The 24,169-nt window shown below is 36.2% G+C and overlaps 1 protein-coding gene across 2 annotated transcripts; it reads left to right on the top strand.

Moving 5' to 3' along the window:
- The first annotated feature begins 1,530 nt into the window (after positions 1–1,530).
- Positions 1,531–24,169, top strand: LOC18427243 (Homeodomain-like transcriptional regulator). 2 transcript variants are annotated; one of them, XM_088857285.1, is made up of 19 exons: positions 1,531–1,655; positions 2,732–2,788; positions 3,280–3,390; positions 3,566–4,057; positions 5,435–5,493; positions 5,826–6,017; positions 6,150–6,218; positions 6,357–6,576; positions 6,717–6,817; positions 8,092–8,178; positions 9,975–10,112; positions 10,488–10,634; positions 11,108–11,230; positions 11,796–12,266; positions 13,678–14,091; positions 15,043–15,651; positions 16,211–16,315; positions 16,414–16,639; positions 23,527–24,169. In XM_088857285.1, the coding sequence occupies exons 3-19, from the start codon at positions 3,297–3,299 to the stop codon at positions 23,544–23,546; spliced, it is 3,567 nt and encodes a 1,188-aa protein (XP_088713411.1). In that variant the 5' UTR covers positions 1,531–1,655; positions 2,732–2,788; positions 3,280–3,296; the 3' UTR covers positions 23,547–24,169. The 2 variants fall into 2 exon arrangements, with proteins under 2 accessions (XP_088713411.1, XP_088713412.1); XM_088857286.1 differs by having other exon boundaries at positions 2,721–2,788.

The raw sequence follows: 24,169 nt of genomic DNA, 5'->3' as shown, positions 1-24,169 counted from the left end.
TATAATTTCTATATTAAATATCTTATTTATTATATAAATAAAAAAATATATATTATAAATAGTAAATGGTAAATAATGGTTCCGCATATAAAAATAAAAACACAATGATGCTTTGTTTTACCACTAACTAAACTATTTGATGGCAAATTTTTTTGTCATGAGATTTATTTCCATATGCATTACACACTAAATAAACGTACGAAACACAAATTTCACTTGAAAATATTTTTCAGAAAATATTAACCCACGATCCAAACGTACCCTTAAACAGAAAAAAAATTACCCTCGGATGATACCTGTGGGTTTTTAATATTCTACCATTTAACAATTATCTAGTCCGGCCTTTTGATTACCCAAAGTTTTGGAGTACTAGTGTCGTCAAAAAACCCTAAGGACCTATTGGTCATTTAGACTATTTAAGGCCAAGATATTTCATCCTTACCATACCAAGCTAGGGGCATTCCTGTTTTTCTCAATATATAAAGGCATTTTGAGGGCACTTCAAAAGTTCAAATATCTGGAAAACACAATCCACATATCACAAACTCGTGAATGAAACTTCTCCACCGCGACAATCATGGATATGAAAAAATAGATTTGGAGCTTTAAAAAACTTGGTATCATGTTTTTATGGAATATATTTTAAGTTTGTGTGCTTATGTTAGATTTATACTATTTTTTGAGTTTCAAATTTTTTCTTGTAAGATACAAAAATGGAATGGTAAGAAGTATATTTTGGCACGAAAACTAATAGGGCATTGAAGTGTAATTTTATCAAATTTTATAAAACTTAATTTTGGAAAAAGCCACCAAAAATCAAAAGGATTCTTTTATAATCAAAGGCCATCCATTTTTTTTTTTGAGAAATTTATAGAAATACATCTCATTTATCAAATATTTAACATTTTACTTTTTTTTTCCAATAAATCTCATTTTTCAAATATAGAAATAGATCTCATTTATTAAATATGTCACTTGAAAACACTTAAAAAATATTGTAAATTGAAAATCTATAAATTGTGTTACAAGATGCATTATTTTTAAATAATAAAATTCATTTTTTCTAATGTCCATACATTTTGAAGCTGAGATAATAAATTTGAAGGTTTTTGAGCATCAACACATTCTCTTTTAGTGAGTTTTTGAGATAAGCATTAATTTAATTATATAGCGCCTCACCCTCGTATAAACTTTTTCCATAATACTTTACTTCAGATATTTGATTTCTTCATGAACATCCAAGGGTATATTCGTCATTCGCTGACCTAAAAGGTCCCAATATTTTTTTTTGACTTTTATGTCCTTCACCACTGATTCAGTGGGTAATGGCACTTTTACCATAATACCCTTATCCATTGACCTTAAACCCTTGCTACGTAATGGAAGATATTTTTGAGGCTTCGTCTAGTTCTGAGGTTTAAGCCCAGTAGGGTTTTTGTGCTCTCTGATTCTCTCTCTCTTCTTTCTCTCTCTACAGTGAAATGGATGTGGTCTCTATATAAACTCGCTACATTTTTAGTGAGAGAAACCATTTTGGGGGAGATAATACTGAATTCTAAAGAGATAAAACAGCTCGACTTCCTATCTCCATTTTCTCACCTCAAAACCGCCATTGCTTCCCCTGTTTACAACCTACGCATAGAGCGGTTATTCAGGTGCTACTTTTCTGCGACTTTCCCACTCTATAGCGTGTGTTTGATATGTGTGGGTTTTGATACCGATGATGTTTAGTTTCTCTCTCTTCCTGTCTCTCTCTAACATTTTTAGCGGCTGTTTTCTCATGTCCTTGATTATCTGGTCGAGTTTTTGCTCACGGAATTGTCTCTCTCTCTAAAAATTTCATCTTGACTTCAATTAATGAGTTCAATTAATGTATGTGTCTGTTTATTTGGGGGTCTTTAGCTCTATAATGGGGATTTAGTCTTTGCTTTTTTTCCAATTAGGACTTCATTTTAATGTAAGAATATTTGGAAATTTGTTATTTTGTTGTGGTATTAAGATTTTTTTAGTTCTTAGCTGTTTTTTTGTTTAATAAGGATAGTGTGGAGGAGGTAATATCATGGAACTAAATGTTGGGTGGATTCATATCGAGGTCAATCTTGTGATAATCATTTAGTTGTATGGTTAATCTCGATTAGTGAATTGTTATATTGATTGCTTAGAAATTGAGCATTGGTTTTTCTATTGTCTTATACTTTAGTGCTGCATTTGATTGTAGGGGCCTTTTCTATTTCAATTTATTCCAAAGTCCTATGCTTTGATAGGTCTATAAGTTCATTTGAGAGGGGGTTTTGATTCATTAGGATTATCTGGAAGAATAATTGTTTGGAGATGAAGTTTATTTCCATCTTTTTTCTGATTATTGAAGCATCTTCACATTAAAATGAAATAATGTAGGAAATATCATTGTTTGCTTGTTTCCCTTTTGTAAAGAGTTAATTTGATTTCCAGGTTTGAATCGTTGGGTTTATTTATCATAGATGAAGTGTTAACTTCAATTTCAGTATTCTTAGTTATTAAAGTAGCTGTCAAGGACAATTATATTTTCAAGAGGGCAATGCAAGTTTATGTTTGTTTGGTTCCCTTGCTGACAAGCAGATATGCAGCTCATAGAAGCTTATTGGATAGATTTATTTATCCTAATAAAAACGTTTTTATTTTGTTTTTTATTGTTAGCTATTGAAGTTGAAGTGCTTCTCCTTCATGTTGTTTGATTGTAGTTTTATTTCAGGGAGGAATGCGAAGTGTTGCTAGATGGGAAGGAATTGATTCTGCAAAGGTTTGACAGGTATGATCTGTTTTACCCTTTCTTTAGCTGGTTGATATGGTTTTTTTTCAGTAAACCGAATTATAGAGATTCTATGCTGAACACCTCTGGATTTCTTCTAATATCTACAGGCTAATGCTGATGAAATAGTGTTTTTATTACTCTTCCTTCAAAATTTGGTTAGATTGCCAGCCAATGTTTTTTATTTTTATTTCTTCGGATTACATGCTATTTCATTCCACTTCAGCTTGGAATTCGAATCCATACATGCGTCATTCTCAAATGTCTTGGAATTCTTATCCATTCATGCATCACTCTCATAGGTGTTTTTTTATATGATGCTATTATTTAACTCTCTAGAATTTTTTATCTTTCACTACAAATAATTAACTTGATGATGTTCCCTTGGATTCTTCCCGTTGTGAATATAATTAGGGAACTTGATATGTGATGATTCTTCCTGTTAAGTGTATATTAATTGATTTTGGATGTGTGATAATCAAAATTTACAGGCAAAATACTTGGATTTATGGGAAATGGCGGTGAAAGTTTGGTATCACAAAACAATGGGGGCAAACGAAAGTCCCCATTCCAAATTGAATCATTGGAAAATTTCTATACAGGTACTACTAATTATGTTGTCATAGTCTCTCTCTCTTTTTCTCGTGTTGTCTCTTGTGTAATATACTTGTTTTTCTGCCCCCTCCAGACAGGCTGCCTCTAGTGCTCTTGCTCATGCTCATATTCGACATTTGATACAGTTTGAAGGAATCTTACATTGTTTTGTTTATGATGCAGAGGATAGGTACCCTTCACCAGAATCTATGCGTGAATATGCTAGGGCCCTGAGGTTAACATATAAACAAATACGTGGCTGGTTTAGTGATAGAAGGAGAAGGGATCGACAACATGGATTATGTTTTAGTAGTCGAAAACCACTCTCTAGCAGCAAAAGGGCACGTGAGTTGGATCATAACATGGAAAGCACCTTGGCCAAAAAAACAAACAATAGAACTTTTTTGGATTATGGAACAGAAAACAATCCTCTTTCATGTAATTCCAAGAGCGCCTCTGCCAAAAAGAATAATTCAAATAGCTGTAAGGCCTTGGAACAACGGCAGAAGAACCGTGTGGCCCGGATTAAGTATAGTAGAAGTGGAAGAAAGCTTTTGGGGCATCAGTATATTATGTCTGCTGATCAAATTTTGCAGAGTGTGTTCCGAAAAGATGGCCCACCTTTGGGTTCTGAATTTGATCCTCTTCCTCAAGGCGCATTTGGTATGAATTCAGGTAAGCTTGGCATTTGGCATTTAATATTAATTTTAAAATGCCATAATTTGGTTTATTTTTGGGATGATATTCTAATGTCTTCTAATTTGGTTAGATGTGGGAGGTTTCTATTGCATATGTAGAAAAGACAGAAGAACCCCTAGTTCTAATGGTTAACCATGCTGTCTTGACATGAAGGTTATGTGTTCTTTTTTAAAGGAGGCATGTGAAAGTCCTGAAAAGCAAGGGGCTTTTCACAATCCTCCGAAAGTAGAGAGTGCATGGATTCCTTTTTTCTTTTGAAAGTTAGTGAATGGTAATGTACCATATGATATTTGCTTTTTCTCCTATATGTTCATTGGCTAAATAATGTGATGCACCAAAATGTAGTCAAACTGTTAGGTGACTTGGCATTATCATGCTTTCTTTCATATGCAAAGCATCTAGGATGGGAGTGCTTGAGTCAATACCTTATTCTGGAATATCATTTTAGTCTCTAAATGAAAGATGGTATGCATAATCTTGAAGGTCCATTGTAATTATTGGAGAGGTCAAAACTATAGTATCATTTACTTCTCATTGAGATTACTTTTGTTAGTCATGATTCATACGTTAAATCTGTTTAATGGAAGAAATTGGTGAATATGATCTATGGGGCTACAGCTTCAATTTTACCTACCCATTTTCATGCATTTGAATTTAGGTTAGGATTGCTGATGCGATCTCTTTAGCATACTTGAAAAGGAGGCAGCTTAACTGCCTCTTGAAAGCTAACCTCAGAGAAATTCAACCAAGGGAACCCCTCAAAACTAATTGGTTATAAAAGCAGGCCACCTGTCAATCTTCCATTCAGGCGTTTCCCTAAATGAAACTAACCTTGATGGGGTGGTTTATTTTTTATAAAGCAATCCAAGAAGGATCTAACATTGTTATAATACTAAACAGTGGATGAAATTTTAAAGTTCATAGATACCCTTAATTCTCTAAACGTGTTAATGTGTGTTTTTGAGCTTATTTGTAACATACTTATCAAAATTGGACCAAACCACCGGTCCAACCGATCAAACTTCTAAACTGTGTCTCAGCCGGTATGATTCAAAGAAAAGGGAAAGATTTCTATACTTCTCTTACTGTATAGAAGTTATATACTCCCCCCCCATCCAGCCGTCCAATTTAGATTAAGTGAGCTACTGACCGTTTGATATAGATCCGACGTCTCAAAGTATTTTATTTTTAATTGTTCTTATACATTAGATTAATATAAATTTTGGTATGTGCCATCACCTCAATGGAGCCTTTGAATTTTCTTTCTTGTTCTACTTAAATGGTTATTCCCACTTTGAGTTGCATTGGTGCAGTTCCTATTTTGATTTTCCTTGTGAATGTTTATGTTGCCAGAGTCAATCAGGAATCATTCTGCTTGTCAAGGCACTCAGAGAGGGTCAAAACGGAGAAAGGTAACTATCATTTTTTTTGTATTTGATTCAATTACAACTAATATTTATATCAGTATGGTGCTGCAAGAATCATGTTGATAAAATTTTTGTTCGATGAAGTTGTGAATTTTTTTCAAGTGGTGCTGTTATGTTAGACTGGAATGTTTAGGATGATCCAAAATGTATTTTTTCATATCTCATTTTATTTTATTTTATTTTATTTTGAGAGTTCGAATAAGTTTTTTTCCCCCCTTATACAGGTTTGTGTCAATTCTGAAAGAATGTTTAGGATATCTATTTTTTCTTATCTCAATTTATGAGGGTTTGAAAACGTTTTTTTCTCCTTTATACAGGTATGTGTTGATTCTGAACTGCCTATGCTGGACTCCCAAGTTCTTCAAAGGAAGAATGTCCCAGCAAGCCGACATGGACTAGGAAAAGGTTTGATGTCGTTACGAATATTACGTAAGGATTATTCAAATGGTAGTGTTTCCATTTCGCGCATCCGAAGGCGACAAACAATCCGCCGTCAGAAACCAGTCGAGGTATGCAATTTTAATAAACTGTTGTTACCCAGGGACAGCAGCATTAAACTTCCAATGAAAAGCTATCTGTGATTATCAAACGCCTAAATTTTTTCTTATGAAGATTTGTGTTCTTTTGAATGTTCCTTGTAGAGAAAAAGAAGTTCACACGGTAAATTCCAGGTCCAGGGTAAAGCCAAGTCGGCTTCATGTAGAAGAATGGTAATGCTGTCCGTGCAAATTTTTTCTATATTTGTATTGATAAGCATAGGGTTTAAAGTGGACTGGGTGTCTTTTTCTCAGTGCTCGAAATGCTGTCTGAGGTAATGTCCTGTCTTGGCAATTTCACGGAAATTTCAGGTCCAAACCAATCAAAAGAAGAAAAACCATATTAAGAGCTACTTCGCGAACTGCAATCTTGCTCTTAAAGGACAGCTCTCGGTTGAACAATTAATTGATTTTTCAGCATTACCAGATGACGAGGAGCTTGAATTGAGAGAATTACGTGTCACATCGAACCGATTGGCTTCCTCGGCTCATCTGACTGCAAATTGTAATCATGGTTGTGCCCTTTGCAAAGGTTAGGTCTCTATAATTAATACTTACTTTGTAGAGATTTGCATGTATCTGCAAATGCATGCAGACAAACCATCAAAATTGATATGGGAATTGGTGATTTTCTTTAATCCTAGTGACAAAGCACCTTTTTCTTTTCTCCAGACTTATTGGGAAGGTTTCCCCCACACTCTGTAGAGATGAAGCAGCCTTTACGGGCAGGCCCTTGGGATTCTTCGTCGGAGACGGTTAAAAAACTATTTAAGGTATTATGACATCTTAAACATGTGTGTTTGTATGTTCTGTATATGTGTATCTGCATGCATGATTTCATTTTTGAAATTATTAGTGTTATTTGAATTAGGATAGATCTGTATTCTGTGATTATCTCTTACTTTATTTGTCTTGGGCTTCAAAATGTCCAAATGAATTTTCAGCACGTTATTTATGAATCATGTAAATTTAAGAGAATTTTCTTTTTAGCGAGTATACTGTTCTCTAGAGGAGCAAATTGTGCATTTGCTTATTGGGTAAATTACTCGTTAGGATTTTCTCGATTCAAATCACTAGATGAGCAGTTTCAAAAAAAAAAAAAAAAAAAATTCGATGGTTGTGTTTAATCCTAGGGCATGGTTTTTCAGACACTTCTAAGTGTGATTGCAATATATTATTATTATTATAATAATAATAATAATAATAATAATTAGGTTGGTTGCTAGTTTGAGTAGGTCACATCCCTAAAATGATGGGCCTGAAAAATACTCCTAGCTAGCGTTTTGCCCGAGGGGGCAAATGCAGTTTTTGCTCCTTCAGGTGCATATAATCTTTTCAGATTTCTTTTAGTTGCTCTATTCTTGTTGCTGTACCTTGAAGTGATGACATCCACTCCTTCAGTCATGCTTGCACCAGCATATGTGATTCCTGACTTAGTTTGTGGCAAGAAGTCCCTCCTGAGAAGAATAGGAGCTCTTTCTGCCCCAATTCACATATCATTTCAAATCATTTCCTGATTCTCATAATTTCTTTCGTATCCCTCCTTCTGACATGGCATTTTCCTTATTATGACATCTCTTTGTCTGTTCAGTAAAAATGAATCAATTTTATAAGTAGTTGTGTTGATTCCTTTCCTCTGCAGTCCTGTTAGAGCTGCTGCAAGGGGTAACATCATTGTTTCCCAACTATGCAATGTATGCCATATGGCAATATTGATTTGGGCCGGTCAACTATAAATTTGTAATGAAATGAGATTTGAGTTTGTATTTTTTGTATTTCTTGATGTTGCCATGTTCAGATCCTAGCTTGCAAACCTGTCCTCTTTTTAGACACTTTTTTTTTTTTTAATTGGTCCCCTCTTTTTGAGCCCATTTACCATCTGAACTCAGTATAAGGTCTTCAGTGTTTTTGGCAAGTTTTAGCAACTATTAGAAGTCACAAGATTTGTATCAGAATTGTGAACTTTGCTGGTGATGATTTTTGTGACTTCCATGTTCTTTTTCAATAGCTATTTTGAATGAAACCTTACTTCTTGCGACTTGTGCAGGTGTTCAAATTCTTATATGCTCATGCTGAGGTGTTTGCTTTAGGCCAATTTACACTAGATGAGTTTGCTCAAGCATTCCATGACCAGGTATAATTTCCATGACTCCATTCAACTATCAAGGTCTAGCTTTAGCCTCTTATGGCCATGCTTTGCATTTTAGTCTTTCAAATGTTTTGTACAGTGGCAACTTTCTTCAAATTCCAGTACTTCAGCTATTGTGAACCTCATGTGTCCATGTAATATGTGTAGGGGTGGCAATGGGTCGGGTCCAGCGGGACCCTTACTCAGACCTAGACCCGTATTCAGGTCCAGGCTTTGGACCCAGACCCCGACCCGTCAGGTCCAAAAGTTGGATCCATACCGGTACCCGTTGGGTCCTGGTTCTATCCTGTCAGGTCCCTGGTCTGGTTGGATCCATTGCTACCTTCACTATGAGCTTCTTTTTTTGTAGCCTAGAATGGAGAACAACAGAGCATTGATTTTTGAGGGGTCGAGAGAGAGAGAGAGAGAGAGAGAGAGAGAGAGAGACATTCAAGATCTAGGGAGAGAGCTATATCTCCAAGAAATTGAGAGAGGGAGAATTGCAGAGACGGAGGATGGCTATGGGGTTTGGCCGTTTGGGGAACCAAGGGAAGACAAAAAGTATTGAAACGATTTTAGGGTTGGGGCTTTGGCCTTTGGGTAAACTAAAAATTTGGGTCTGGGTACCTGCTGGGTCGGGTATATTGGACCCGGACCCTACTCGCGGATCCAAAACTTGGACCCATACCCGTAACCGTGTTGGGCATAACCGGCGGGTATGGGTCGGGTCCGGGTCCATTGGCACCCCTAAATATGTGGACATAGAAGACTATGAACTTGTATATGGATGCCCCATAAGGCTGTACAATCTTTACAAAAATTGACGGTGTAAATAGAAACTGCACAAAGAATGGCCAAAATTAATCGTTTACAGAAACCTCTATTGCTCATCTGTCAGAATTTTGAGTGAATATTTTTCGTTCCCTTCTTTTTCCAGATTGTCTTCAAATTTCTTCGATTCATGCCAAATGAGAGTAGAAGTTACTGTTAAACCTGAAATGATATCCAAAGTTTCTTGAAATATGCTGTCAAGACGCCATGGGCAGCGAATTTCAACCACCACCCACAGAATCACATTAGCAGAGTCACTTTACAGGGCTTGCGTCTCTGCTTCAGTGACATCAGTGGTGCCTATGGCGCCGGAGAATGAGAATAAAACCAGACCATTTTCATCTTTAAAAGTACCTCCCCTGCCTGGTGTTCCCTGGGTGCCCCTGGAACTGCCATCAAAATTCAGATTGATGGCTTCAGGAGGTGATCAGAACCAAATGTTCAGGTGCTGGCCTCGTTGGATTGAACTCCATGCCGTAGAGTGCAAGTGATCATATTGATTGGAAAAAGAATCAATGTATTAAAGGGTGGTGCACCTTGGTGCCTAGGCGGCTCCTTGAGGCAGGCCATGGCCCTAGATGCCTCACCTTGGCTTCATGGGGTGTCTAGGGCTGGGGTACCTCTAGGTACCTGCGTAGGTGGTCAAGGTGCCGTGTAGGTTACCAAGGTAGCGCCTTTCGCCTGTCCCTTAAGTTCCTTTCCGATTATGGCTTTGACCTAGACATAGGTGCATTTTGTTAATATTATAAATGCACAGGCTGTTTGGTATTTTATGTTATAACATAAGAGGATATCTGGCCCTTTCTGTTCTATTTGTATATGGGCAATTTTTAGTCTTTGACCTTATTAGGGATAAGTACATAAGCCATGAATGCTTTTTCTATATGATATTAAAATTGCCAGTTATTTGCCTCTTTAATGGGTTCACTGTCTTGTGTTACATCATATTTTTGTTCTATACATGTTTTCAGGATTCCTTGTTGCTTGGAACAATTCATATGGCTCTTATCAAATATCTTCTAGTGGAGATTGGAAGGGAGCTCAGTGCGGGGTCTTTTATATGGAGTCGCGCTCATATGGATTGCCGTTTTCTTGGATTTCTTCAATCTGTATGTTGTAATATCATGTAGTCGGCAATATTTTCTTATTATATCTGGTGCCCAAAGCATTGAATTTTCGATCTTCTTAAACATTCTATTTCTTAAACAGTGTATTCTTGCTTAGTTACACAGGACTATGGGAATAAATCTGTGTTGTGATTTGGGCCAATCCTAGATTATTTACATGAAGTCACCATAAATCTGAACAGACAAATGTACCTTTAAGTTTATTGACCTAATAATTCTAAATAGTGAATTTGTTGACTGTAGGTAACAAGATGAAACTTTTCCTTACATTCACTTTCAAATCATGCCTTCAGAGCTTCTTATTGTCCACATTCTTGCATACTTGTAGTTCTGATATGCATATATATGGCTTAACAGATAAAGCAGCAAGGTTTTGATCCTAAATTGTGGAATAGATTTCTAAATCCTCTTACGTGGACTGAGATACTCCGCCAGATTATGCTTGCAGCTGGATTTGGTAGAAAGCGGCATTCATCACTGCCTCGAAAAGGAATTATGGACAAGGTAGAACTGGCGATTCCTAAATAGAATATTTGATTGTTAGTGAGCTGTTCAAATTATTAATTCATATTGATTCTTACACTTCTAAGGTCCTGTTATGTACTTGAAACTGATTTTCTTGCTTTCTCTGTACGCCCCACGTCCTTGACGCTTCTATGTGTCTATATTGCATTGCATCATCTGACAACTTGATGTAGACTTTCTCATCTACTTTGTAGTGAAACATTGATTATAGAGAAGCTGGACATTAACATGTAAGAAAAAATCATTAAGTAAGTTACTATTGCTATTATTTATACAAAAATCTTATTGCAGTAACTTGTCTAGCGTCAGGAGTATGTGTCTGGTTTCTTTCTTTGGATTCATTGGGCATTACTCTCCCGACAATATAAATTTATGATTCTGTTAATGTTGAGCTTATGGAGTTCATGTGGCTAACTCCGGATTATGTTTGTCTTGTATGTTTTGCTTTGTAGGATAACAGTAAAATGTTGAGACATGGAATCTCTCCAGGATCTTTGAAAGGTGAATTATACAGATTATTATCTGAACGAGGAAGTAATGGGTTGAAAATATCTGATTTAGTGAAAGCTTTTCAGGTAGGTAATTTGCATTGAGTTTCAAATGGATATTTCCATTTGGTTTTTTGACAGCTTTTACTGTTAATAATGTGCGTGATAACAGTGTAACCCACTGGAAACCATGGCTCAACTGTGTGGAACTTTGCCCCAAATGGAAGGTTGTGGTTCAAAGTTTGGCCCTGGTTGCTAGTCTCTTTGTTTGTAAATATTACTTTCCCATTATCATAAAAAACAAAATTAGTTTTAAGTGCCGCCTCTTGTGGATGTTACTCAAAGGTCAAGAAAGAAGGTCTGATCCTAGGAGGCTAGCTGTTACTTTGCATGAGCTATGCTATTTTACTTTTCTGGAATCAAGGCTCCTTATTCACTTGGGGAAGCCAATGCAGTGGCAGATAGTTTATATACATAAGTTTAACAATGCAAAGTCTAGATTTATGGGATTCTGTGCCACCATCACCATAGTGGGTTGTCTTCCTTTCTGATGTATTCTTGTCAATATTTGTTAAATGAGTTTATTTGTTATACAAAAATAGATTAAGGATAGTGATTGTGACAAACTTGGAAATTGTTTCCATTTTTACAGGTGTCAAGTTTAAATCAGCCTATGACAATTGATGGACTGGAACCTCTAGTAAGTTCTACTCTTTCGAGTGACATTACATTGTTTGAGAAGATCTCACCTACAGCATACCGCCTTCGGGGAAATCCTGGAAGTTTAAAAGGATCTATGCAGTTTGATTCCGATAGTGAAGACTCAGGAAGTGTGGATAATGATTCTGTGGATGAAGAAACAGATGATAGTGAAGAATCTGATGCTTCTGAGGAGTCAGATTCAGAAATGTATGAGGGGAGCAAACGTAGGCGTGTTGGTTTTAACAAGAAGTTGTGCAAAAGCATAACGGAAGGCACCGAGATTGATGAGAGTCATGTAGGTGAAGCATGGGTGTTGGGTTTGATGGAAGGGGAATATTCAAACCTAAGCATTGAAGAGAAACTTAATGCTCTGGTGGCCCTGGTTGATCTTATGGATGCTGGACCTGGTATACAAAAGGAGGTACTTTTGGAACTTTCCTTAATTTTCATTTTAATATGTTTGACTCTGTTTTAAATGGTTCTTGAAATTTGTCTCCACAAGCTGTTTTCTCTTGAACATTATTTAGATGCTCGTGCAAATTAATAAGCATTAGTATCTTTGTGTTTTGTGATTTGTCTACCAATTCGTTTATGTTGTACGATTTATGAATGTTTATTAGAATGTTATTGCCTATTCTTTAAATTCTCATAGAGTAGAAAAATCTGCTAAGGATCAGAAATTGGATAATGAGTGCTGTCGTCTTATTTTCCTCTCAACTTTCCTTGTTTTAATGATTTATAGATTACTGTTTTTTATTCTTTTAGTTGGTTGCACCTTTCCAGCTTATGACATAACTGATCAGTTAAGGTAAAAAAGTTGTTGTTTGATCAGTTTGTCTTAAATTTCTACTTTATATGACTTAGAATTGAGGGGTTCATTCTGTGCGATTAATGTGGTTCCAATTCATGCTGAGGGATAGCCCACATTTTATGAATTCTATGCAATATTTTGTGATATAAATTATTGTTCATTACATGACTTCTAAGTTTCTTAGGACTTCCATGGAGAACATTCTTTGAGAGATCATGATGGAGTCATTAGCACTATTCTTTATTGTGGGTTTCCAGCTAGCTTGTTTGTCATTACTTTGATTTTTTTTAAAAATGTTCGCCCTCCACTTGGTTTCCATCAGTTGTAGCCTAGGGGTCAATTTGGATGTTTTATACTGAATAGTCATATCCAAGAATTAACCCTGCTTACCTTCATGGGCAATCCTGAAAAACCGGATTTATTTTTCTAGCATAGAGGAAAAACGGGTCTACAGGCATTTTTTGCTGCACTTTGTAGATAAGCAGGGTTACTAAAAATAGTCTCCCCTTTGATTAGTGGCACCCAAGCTGGCGATGTTTCTAAAATCTGAGTGTCCAAGTGGGCCATGGATCTGTTCAATTTCTCTCTGCAGTTTCTCTTACATAGGCCAAAATCGCCCGAGTTATTGACTTTTCTTTTTCATGTTTATGCAATTTGTCATTCAATTTTAGAACATGTTCATTGGGTTTAAACCTTGTGGTCATTTATCTGATGTTTTGTGCTATCTGACATGTGTGTGGTAGAATCCCTGAGTATCTTTGATCCTTCGATATTCCATTTTTTCTTTGATTTTCCAAGGCCAGTGTGTGTGGTTGGCTTCACAACATCTTTACTAATTGCCTTGTAATAGATTATTGCTATTTGTTGGTAAATACGAAATGAGAAATATTGGTCTTTGCAGGTTGCATTAGTGAATGTTCCTTATTATTGGTTTTATATTAAGTATGAAAACTTGTGTCTTTATATTATTAGTTTTAAAATTATTTCATATGGCAATGACCAATTCTATGATTTGTTGTAGGATCCAGCAAGAGCCAGATTAGAAATGGTTCCTGAGACTCGGCATCATGGATCTGGTGCTAAAATAAAGAGATCATCAGCGAGTTACAATAAGATGCCTGTACCACTTCAAAGTCTTCCTGAGCATGATTTCTTTGCAAATAAATCACAAGCCTCAAACACTTCCAGGAGTGAGCCATCTGCTATCAACAAAAGTAACTTTCCTGGAATTGATGGTCCCACAACAAAACCTATAAAGGCAAAGAATTTGGGTTCTGGCTCTCATCCAATGCAGTCTATCTTTCTGGGATCTGATCGCAGATACAATAGCTATTGGCTTTTCTTGGGCCCTTGTAATGCTGATGACCCTGGCCATAGGAGGATCTATTTTGAATCATCTGAAGATGGGCACTGGGAAGTGATTGATTCAGAAAAGGTACTCATGTAATGTTAGTTATAATTACTATTCAAGATCATAGATGTAGAGATTCTTTCTCCAAGTTCCAATTACTTTACTCTTGATGGAGGTGGAGAAGACATACCATGACTTATGGATTTAGGACCACTTATTAGATACTCTTATATTCAATAAAAGTAGCTGTTTTGACAGGACAAGAAAAGAATATGCTTTGCTTTTGATGGAGGTGGAGAAGACATATCATGACCACTTATTAGATATTTATATTCAATAAAAGTAGCTGTTTTGACAGGACGAGGAGAATATGCTTTGCTCTTGATGGAGGTGGAGAAGACATACCATGACTTATGGATTTAGGACCACTCATTAGATATTTATATTCAATAAAAGTAGCTGTTTTGCAGGACAAGAGAAGAATATGCATACTCACAGTGTAGATTTGGCAGGATACTTACTATGCATCGCGGTCTTTCACATGATGTATCCACATATCTATAGGATTTATTACGTAACGACACTGTTCAAAAGAACGAATAAATACAGTACCTCAGTCTTCACTTTGTGTTTGAACATGCTTGTGTTGTGTTCCACTAATTTTTACATTCTGGATGTAAGGCTCTTCGCTTTTTTTTTTTGGTGAAATCTACTAAAAAAAACGTAGAAAGATTAGTGGGTATTCACTCAAGCAGCTAAAAAATGGTATGGCGGGACCAAAAAAGTTGGGTTGTGGTGTTTGATAAATCAAATTTAGGAAGGTACGTTAAACAGAAAAATGGCAGAACTTTTTCCCGGTGGGGGGTTTAATGCTACATGCATGAACATGTGAATGTTTTGAAATCCCCATTTCTAAAATTTTACCTGTCTGGAAAGTCCTTTTGCATGTCCAGGTCCAAATTCTTTAGAAAATGCAGTCCTATACTCCTCATTGGTGTTTCTAATCATATCTGCATTTGTTTCTGGACCTTGCAGGCATTGCATGCTTTGTTGACAAGTCTCGACGGTAGGGGTACCCGTGAGGCTCATCTTCTTTCATCTTTGGAGAAACGAGAGTCTTTTCTATTTCAGACTATGGCGGATAGTGCAGCAAGTGAATCAATAAGACACAATGTACTTGAACTGGGAAATTTCAGCGGAGATGGTACTTCCCCTGTTTCAGACATAGACAACAATTCCCAGCTTTCCACTGAATGTCGAGAGGATTCCTTTGCCTCATCAGGGGCCATACAAATTGAACTAGGAAAGAGTGACAAAGAGAAGAAACACAAATGGGGTCGGCTGCAAGCTTTGGATGCTTGGATTTGGAATGACTTCTATGAAAATCTGAATGCCCCAAAATACAAAGCAAGGTCTGCTGGGGAGCAGCTTATTCACTGCAGAAGTTGTCATGACTTATATTGGAGAGATGAGAGGCATTGTGCCATTTGCCATTCCACTTTTGAGCTGGACTTTGACCTTGAGGCAAAGTATACTATCCATGTTGCAAAGTGCAAGAAAACAGATAATGATGATGCTTTTTCAGGACATAGAGTTCTTTCTTCAAGGCTGCAATCTCTCAAAGCAGCAATCCATGCAATCGAGGTGAATCATCTACTTGGCTTACATAAATGATATGCTATTACTTCTACCTCAATTTTCTGTACTTAATGTGTCAACTGGCCTTTCTAGTGGTACATAGTGGAAATCTAACTGATGCTGGAAAATAACCAAGTGGATGAGTGGCAATGAATTGGCACCAAATCTCAGGGCAGTATAATGGGATAAAAAAAAATTGAAATGAACGAAATCGCGGAGATCTTTTAGAATCATATCATTTAGATTCACAGGGTAAAATCACTGTTAATACCCTATGATTTTGGGTGGTGCCAAATGTGTCACACCCATCCTTTTGGTCAATTCTACAGGGTTGAATGACTTGATGTACTCCCTTCATTTTCGGCTGGCAGTTGAAGACGTAAAATAATTCCTAGCATTAGTACTGAACTTGGGGGGCCTTCTAGTGCAGAGGTTATTGGATACTTCTGTGTGAAATAATACTACTTTACATCATCCTCATTGTTGTCATGATAGTCGAGATGGGACCGTGATACTGTTGTGTTAAATGTGAAATTCAAAATAATTATTGTTTGACTCCCTGCAGGCTGTCATGACTGAAGAAACTTTTGTGGCTTCGTGGACTGAATCTGCCCACAAGCTTTGGGTGAGCCGTCTTAGGCGTGCATCATCTATGCCAGAACTTTTGCAGGTCTTATGTTACTCCATTTGTTTGCACGACATGTCTGTTCTAATGAATTGGTTGGGTGAATTGTGATTTACTCCAAATTTTTTCATCATCTAATGCAGGTTCTCACTGATTTTGTGGGTGCCATCAATGAGGATTGGCTCTGCCAATCGAAGCCAGTCTTAGGTGCAAACACAGTTATTGATGAAATTGTTGTATTCTTTCCGAATATACCGCAGACAACATCTGCGCTTGCACTCTGGTTGGTCAAGTTGGACGCTTTTCTTAGTGACTATTTAAAACAAATCCTATGTAACCCAATACCTAGAGCCCATTCTCAGAGAAAAGGTATGTCTCCCATCTGATTTTATGTTTTAAACACTTTTTCTATGCTCGCTTTAGAAGGATTATCACTATGCTTGATTTGTTGGTCTTCTGATGACTTGGTTTTTTATGGTCATGAACTTTGATGCTATTATAATTGTGATCTGTGTTTTCATCTTCTTATATTGGTAATTAAAGTGAAAATATGATTTTTCCTGTTCCTGATTAAGAAAGTATCACTATATTTTCATATCTTACACCAGGTCTCTTTCGTGTGAATTTTTATTTCTTCCCAAAATCCCCCCCACCCCCCCCCAAAAAAAAATTTAACCCAGGGCCCTGTCTGGGACTTGTAGTCCAGACGGCGTCCGACCTTGTCTTTTTTTTGAGAAGTCTGTGTAACACTTGAAGTACCAGGCCAGTGTCTCTATGATAATGTTGGTCTGGCACTCCAAATATCGGACTTACCTCTAGCAAGTATTATGCCAGAAGTCAGTCCAGCTTTTGGATTGGACCGACTTGGAGAGAGAGATAGAGATAGAGATGAGAAGAGTCTTGGACCGATCTCTGGCAAAAAACTTGCCAGTGGTAGGTTAGGCACTCCACCGACATTATTATGCCATAAGTCAGTCCAGCTCTTGGATTGGACCGACTTGGAGTGAGAGAGAGTGAGATGAGAAGAGTCCTGGACCGATTTCTGATAAAAAACTTACCAGTTGTAGGTCAGGCACTCCACTGACATTATTATAGAGAAGTACGTCCAGTACTTCGAGCTTCCGAAATTTTTTTTTGGATGTGGTCTAGGGTTATTTTGGGTAAAAATAAACAAAAAGAGACCTTGGCCTTCAATATAAAAATATTGGGATTATTTTTTAATTCCAAAAATAGTATGTTTATATTAATTGCCCTTATTTTGAGAAAAAATTTCGTATAGAACCCTAATTCTTCATATTATTTCATGGTAGACCCTCCTTCTGTTTTCTTTCAAGCGGCACAAAGAAGCCCCTAAAGATTTCATCACACCCCTTTATCTCTTATCTCCCTCTTTAATTGACTTTTGACTGTAAAAATTAGCCCCAACAAATCTTTTTATACCGTTTCAACCCAAAAACTTTTTTAACCCTCTTTTTCCCTTTCCACCCATTAAAAATGTTTTTGGGTTGAAATGGTATAAAAATATTTATTGGGGTTAATTTTTATGATCAAAGTCAATAAGAGATGAGGGGTATGGTGAAATCTTTAAGGGTTTCCTTATGCTGCTTGAAAGAAAAACGGAAGGAGGGTCTACCATGAAACAATATGAGGAATTAGGGTTCTATATGAATTTTCCCTTATTTTAATTTATTTTTTTGAGCATGCAAAGTAACTTTGTCATGAATTGGTATGCCTCCTATTTTTCTTTTTATTTTTTTTAAAGTTTATGATCTGAGACATACAAAATGGAAGATCTAGTCATAAATGGTTCTCCCTTGGTGGTAATCCTTTCGTAGGATAGTTTGGACATGTAAGTATTCTTGATTTCAAATACATATGCCACTTATTTATTTTTTAGTCGGAGAAAGAACCTTGAGAAGCTTAGGATGCTATCTATGAAAGTATTGATTCATAGATTAAGTTTCAACAAGGAAGTTAATGTGGAATTGCTGCTTTTCGGTTTCGATAACACAATAAGACTCTTTGAGGACTAAAATAAGGATGAACATTTGACATATAATTGCCAATGTCACCAGGACGAGTGGAATATCAAATTGTTGAAGGCACCGGTTGGTTGACTGGTTGAACTGGACTGTTTCACTGGTCAGACCAGTCAAAATTTAAGAAGTTTAAAAAATTCAGGAAAATAATAATAAAATGGTAAAAGAGAAAAAGGTTAAAAAACCTGAAAAATAAAAAAATAAATATTGAGAAAGTAGGAAAAATATGTATAAATTATAAAAATGGAAAAAAGGAAAAAAGCTTGAAAAAGTAATATATAAAAAAAAATGTATAGAATCCACCAAGTAGGCAAGTACAATATTAAAGCAAAAGACCATTACAATGATTTGGGGGGGAAAAAAAGAAGAAATTTGTTATTTGAAAATCCTCTAAAAAAATAAAAAACTTTTCGAAACGCAAGCAGTTAAATCAAATATTAGTTTAAATAAATAAACTTACTAGTGGGTTGGAATAATGCAGATGACTAAATGGAGTCCCCTTGGAAGTAGAGTATAGCTCCCAAAATTATGTGTATGCGTGCATGTGTGTGTGTGCATGTGTTTGTCTTTGTGGGCATGTGAGAGAGAGAGAGAGAGAGAGAGAGAGAGGGCAAAACTTATGAAACTTGTTCTCCCTGTATAGATCTTCTTTTCAAACTCTAAACCCTCCCAAATGTTAGTAAGATCCCTAATACTATTTGAGAAGAGAGAAAAAACACCCAAAAAATGACTTCTCAAGTGAGGTAAAACAAAAAAATTGGCACCTGCAAAGTTTTACTGGGTCGGTACTGGTAGATTTAGTCTGAACCAAGTTGAAATGGCAGTGTAGGCACTGAACTGGATATACTGCGGTGCAATGTCAGTTCAATGTTCCCAACAGATTGGGGCCCCGGTCTGACCAGTGTGACCACCAGTTCCCAGTCGGACCTGCTGGTCCTGTCCTGTCTTTGTTTTAGTGATAGTTCCATGAACTTATACTTGTATGGGTGCTCTTGGCAAACTTAAGGTTATGGAGTTTCAAAAGATGTTTGGATTTGGTTCCTTGTGCTTATTTGATGTCCTGGCAATTGAACGCTTTTCTTATTTTCCTTACAAATTGGGTTGCAGTACACATTCACATGCGATGAGAAACGTTTTAAAGCTTAACTTGAAACCAATCAATCAAGTGGTATCGACTTCACTCGAACTTTCTTGGGCTCCTTATAAAGCTTTTGTAGTCATATGTCCATTGAATATAAGTTATTAATCTTTTGAAAAGCTTTTAATAGAGTGAATAAGGGATCTAGACCATATTAAATGCATTAAAAGTGATGATCAAAGGGTTTTTGTCAAGGATGATTGATTCTAGTTGTTCTTGTTTGACCCGAAACTGATTGATCTAGCCATGAGCCAGTTGAACAGGCCTTGGAAGAGGACTGAATATGGGGATGGCTTGTGGCTATTGGTGAAAGGCCAAAGAGGTAAACGAAAGGTTGATAATTTATTTTCAAAACTTATTAAATGACAAACACAATAGAAACATACCAGCAGAAGGAACCATTGGCATAAATTAGAGTGGAGGTCATAAATACATTTGTAGTATTTGGATATCAGAAGTAAAATAAGCTTTGAAGAAGATGAAGAAAGGGAAGGCTTTAGGATAAGATAGTATGCCAGTAGAGGTTTGGACGTGCATGGGGGAGATTGGCATTATGGCTGACCAAGCTGTTCAACAAGATGTTGAGAACAAAGAAATGCCAGATGAATGGAGAAAAAGTATTGTCTATTTAAGAGAAACATAAAAAATTGTACGAACTATCGAGGAATCAAACTTATGAGCCACATTGTGAAGCTGTGGGAGTGAGTGATTGAACAAAGACTAAGGCATGAAACGAGTGTATCAGAAAACCAATTCAATTTTATATCAGTGAAGTCAACAGCTGAGGCGAAGGGAAAAAACCTCCAAATGGTATTTATTGATCTAGAGAAAGCTTATGATAGAGTACCTCGAGATTTAATTTGGTGGGTGTTGGAAAGGAAAGAAGTCAACCACTACATTGACTTGGTGAGAGATATGTATGAGGAAGCACTATCTAGTGTATGAATAACTAGTAGAGAGGTGCGAGTTTTAGGTGACAATAGGTCAACAACAGGGGTCAGGATTGAGCTCATACGATAACTTAACTAGGCACATACAAGATGAGATACTGTGGTGCATGTTGTTCGCGGACAACATAGTTTTGATCGATGAGACTCGAAATGGCGTCAATATAGAGGGATGCTCTAAAATTTAAAGTTTTTAAAATTAGCCGGACTAATACAGAATACATAGAGTACAAGTTTAGTAATAGTAGGAGCAGAGGCGAGGAAGTAGTTAAGATTGACGGCGACGAATTACCAAAAAGAGCGCACTTTCGAAATCTTGGGTCAATAGTCCAGGAAATTGGTGAGATTGAGGAAAATGTCCCACAAAAAATTAGAGTTAGGTAGGCGAAGTGAAGATGTGCAACTAGAGTTTTATGCCATCGCCGCGTACCAATGAAACTGAAGGGAAAGTTTTATAGGATAGCTTTGAGACCAGCTTTGTTTTATGGGCCGAATGTAGGGCGGTTCAAGAAACATACCTATAGAATGAGTGTAGCTGAGATGAAAATGTTGTGATGGATGAGTAGCAAGACAAGTAGAGATAGAATTCAGAATAAATACATTCGAAAAAATTTAAGTGTGGCGCCAATAGCTGATAAGATGAGAGAGAGTACTTAGGTGGGTTGGCCATGTGTTGCGCTGACCTAGTATAGCACCTGTTAGGAGGTGCAAGTTAGTTCAAGTGGAAGGCTAAAAAAAACAAGGGGTAGGTCCAAAAAGACATGGTTGGAAGTAGTGAGAAAAGGTATGGGGACTTATAGCCTCTTTGAGGGTATGACCCTTAGTAGAGCATAATAGCGGACAAGAATTCATGCAACTGACCCCAATTAATATGAAAAGGCTCTGACGATGAGGTATGGCTTGCAATCAATACTGAGGCAACTTTCAATTCTCAAGGCCATGTCAACTTCTCGTACAAGAGTTGGTTTTCTTGTGTACTTCTATAGTGTAGGCCGGTAAAATCATGCACATCAAGGTCCATGGTCAATTTGGCATCATCATTTATTGTTTTCCAAAATATTGAGTTATGTGTAGTAACTTCATGTCTGATTATGTGGTTTGCTCTTGTGTTTTATGAAAACTTGAATACTCTATATATATATATATATATATATATGGAAAACTCTTCCTAACGCCTATAAGCGAAAATGAGCAGTTATTTCACCTACCCTCATCACCATCCAAACTTCATCGCATGGTCATAGTTGTCCGGTAGTGTTTCAATTTTTATTTTTTTCTACAAATCCAAATTACTTGAAATTTGGAGCGCATGTACATTTTAGTGAGGCGCACCTAATAAAAATATGAAAAAAATAATTGGTAAACATAAATTGACCAAAATACCCCCATAAATTTTTGTGGTTAATTTAGTCAATTTATATTTTGTAAATTATTTTTTTCATATTTTTATTAGGTGTGCCTCACTAAGATGTACACACACTCCAAATTTCAGATTATTCCGATTAATAAAAAAAAAGAAAGTTGAAACACTATCGGACAACTGTGACCGTGCGATGAAGTTTGGATGGTGTTGAGCGTAGGCGAAATCACTGTTCATTTTCGTCTATAGGCATTTTGTAGTATCTTCTATATATATATAATATACAAATAGACCATTTACATTTAGTACAAGGATGTTACAATCACGCTTGTTTGTTAGATGTTAAATCAGATGGTTGTATCATTGACTAAACTCAAAAGTTAAAAAAAAAAATTCTTGAACTTTGTGATACCTCAAACTATCTATTGACATCCAATGGCTTGGATAAATGGTTTTCATGCTATACAATCCCATATATATATATATATATATATATATATATATATATATATATATATATATATATATATATATATATATATATATGTAGGAAAAAGCTGGGATTAGTCCACTAGCTCATATAAACATATGAGCCCAACGGTCTAGATTGAATCTGGACCGATCTGACGATCACGGATGTCTGGTAGTGTTTGAATTTTATTTATTTTTCTACAAATCCAAATTACTTGAAATTTTATTTGTGCGGTCTTCTCATCAAGACGTACCTAATAAAAATATAAAAAAATTATTCGCAAAAAAATGACCAAAATACCCTCCGAAATTTTTCAAGGGTAATTTGGTCAATTATTTTATGTAAATTTTTTTTTTATATATTTTTCCAAGATTCACCTAATTATGATAAGCACAGGCCTAGATTTTCAAGTGATTTGGATTTGTAGAAAAATAAATAAAATTCAAACACTACCAGATATCCGTGATCGTCAGATCGGTCCAGATTCAATATGGACCGTTGGGCTCATTTGTTCATATGAGCTAGTGGGTTAATCCTAGCTTTTTCCATATATATATATATATATATATATATATATATATATATATGAAAAACACTACGTAACGCCTATAGGCGAAAATGAACAGTGATTTCATATATGCTTATCACCGTCCAAAGTTCATCGCATAGTCACAGCTGTCTGGTAGTGCTTCAATTTTCATTTTTTTTTTACAAATAGGAATGATCTGAAATTCGGAGCGGGTGTTCATAAAAAATAGGAGAATCTAATAAAAATATAGAAAAAAAATAATTTGTAAAATATAAATGACCAAAATACCCCTAAAAATTTACGGGGGTATTTTGGTCAAAATATATTTTGCGAAATATTTTTTTCATGTTTTTATTAGGTGCAGCTCACGAAGATGTTCATACGCTCCAAATTTCAGATCATTCCAATTTATAAAAAAAAAAATGAAAAATGAAACATGACCGAACAAATCATGACTGTATGATGAACTTTGGAAGGTGATGAGTATGGGCGAAATCACTGTTCATTTTCGCCTATAAGAGTTGGAAAGACTTTTCCTCTCTCTCTCTCTCTATATATATATATATATAACTCTATATATATATATATATATATATATATATATATATATATATATATATAGATAGATAGCGTGCGTGTAGAGGCTCAGCACCTGTTTTCAAGCTTTAAGTATGGAGTGCAAATTTACATGCGATCTGTATTGAGCTAACCGTGCCAGTAAATGTTGAAAATGGATGATGAATTGATGACTAAACCCCTCATTTGTTACAGGCCAGACAGCTTTAATGTGATGTTCTTAGGTGACAGTCCCACCTCTGAGAGATTCCATTTTGTACATGAACAACTGAGCAAGGGGTTTATGAGATCAGCATTGCAGATTGGTTTCTCTCTTATTACAGATGCACATGTACAGTTCAGAACGGATCAGCACGAAGAATGCTTTATAATGATTCTTTACTCTCTCTGGAGTAGGGGCAAATTCTGGTCTAGGGTAGAACTGCTGGTTCCCAACAAAGTTCAAAGCATCTAAAATGGAGAATAAGAAGGGGTCTCCTCAGATGATGAGTTGCTTTGTACATTACGGCCACGGCACCGATCCAATTTTGACCTTTAGGTTCAGGTTTGGTTTCCCCTTTTTATTGTAAGAGAGAGAGAGAGAGAGAGAGAGAGAGAGAGAGAGAGAGAACTTTCATGTGCTGGTTTTTCCTGAAATTAAGTAATATTTGGATTTTCATGCTTAGTGGTACATAACAGGCAGAGGGAACTTCAGCTTTAGAAGTTTTTGGTTGTTTATCTGCATCTTGGACCTGTTTAATTTTGATTGATTTGTAAGGTCGAAATGGTGGTGTAATTTGGAGGCTACATAACATTTGGCAATGGGAGATTTATTCATGTGGGCTTACAACTTTCTGTT

This window comes from Amborella trichopoda, chromosome 2 (genome assembly GCF_054954075.1).
Source record: "Amborella trichopoda isolate Santa Cruz 75 chromosome 2, AtrichopodaSantaCruz75HAP2 v2.0, whole genome shotgun sequence".
NCBI classification, from domain to species: Eukaryota; Viridiplantae; Streptophyta; class Magnoliopsida; order Amborellales; family Amborellaceae; genus Amborella; species Amborella trichopoda.
The sequence above is the reverse complement of the archived record's forward strand: the minus strand, read 5'-3'. Positions and strand labels throughout refer to the sequence as shown.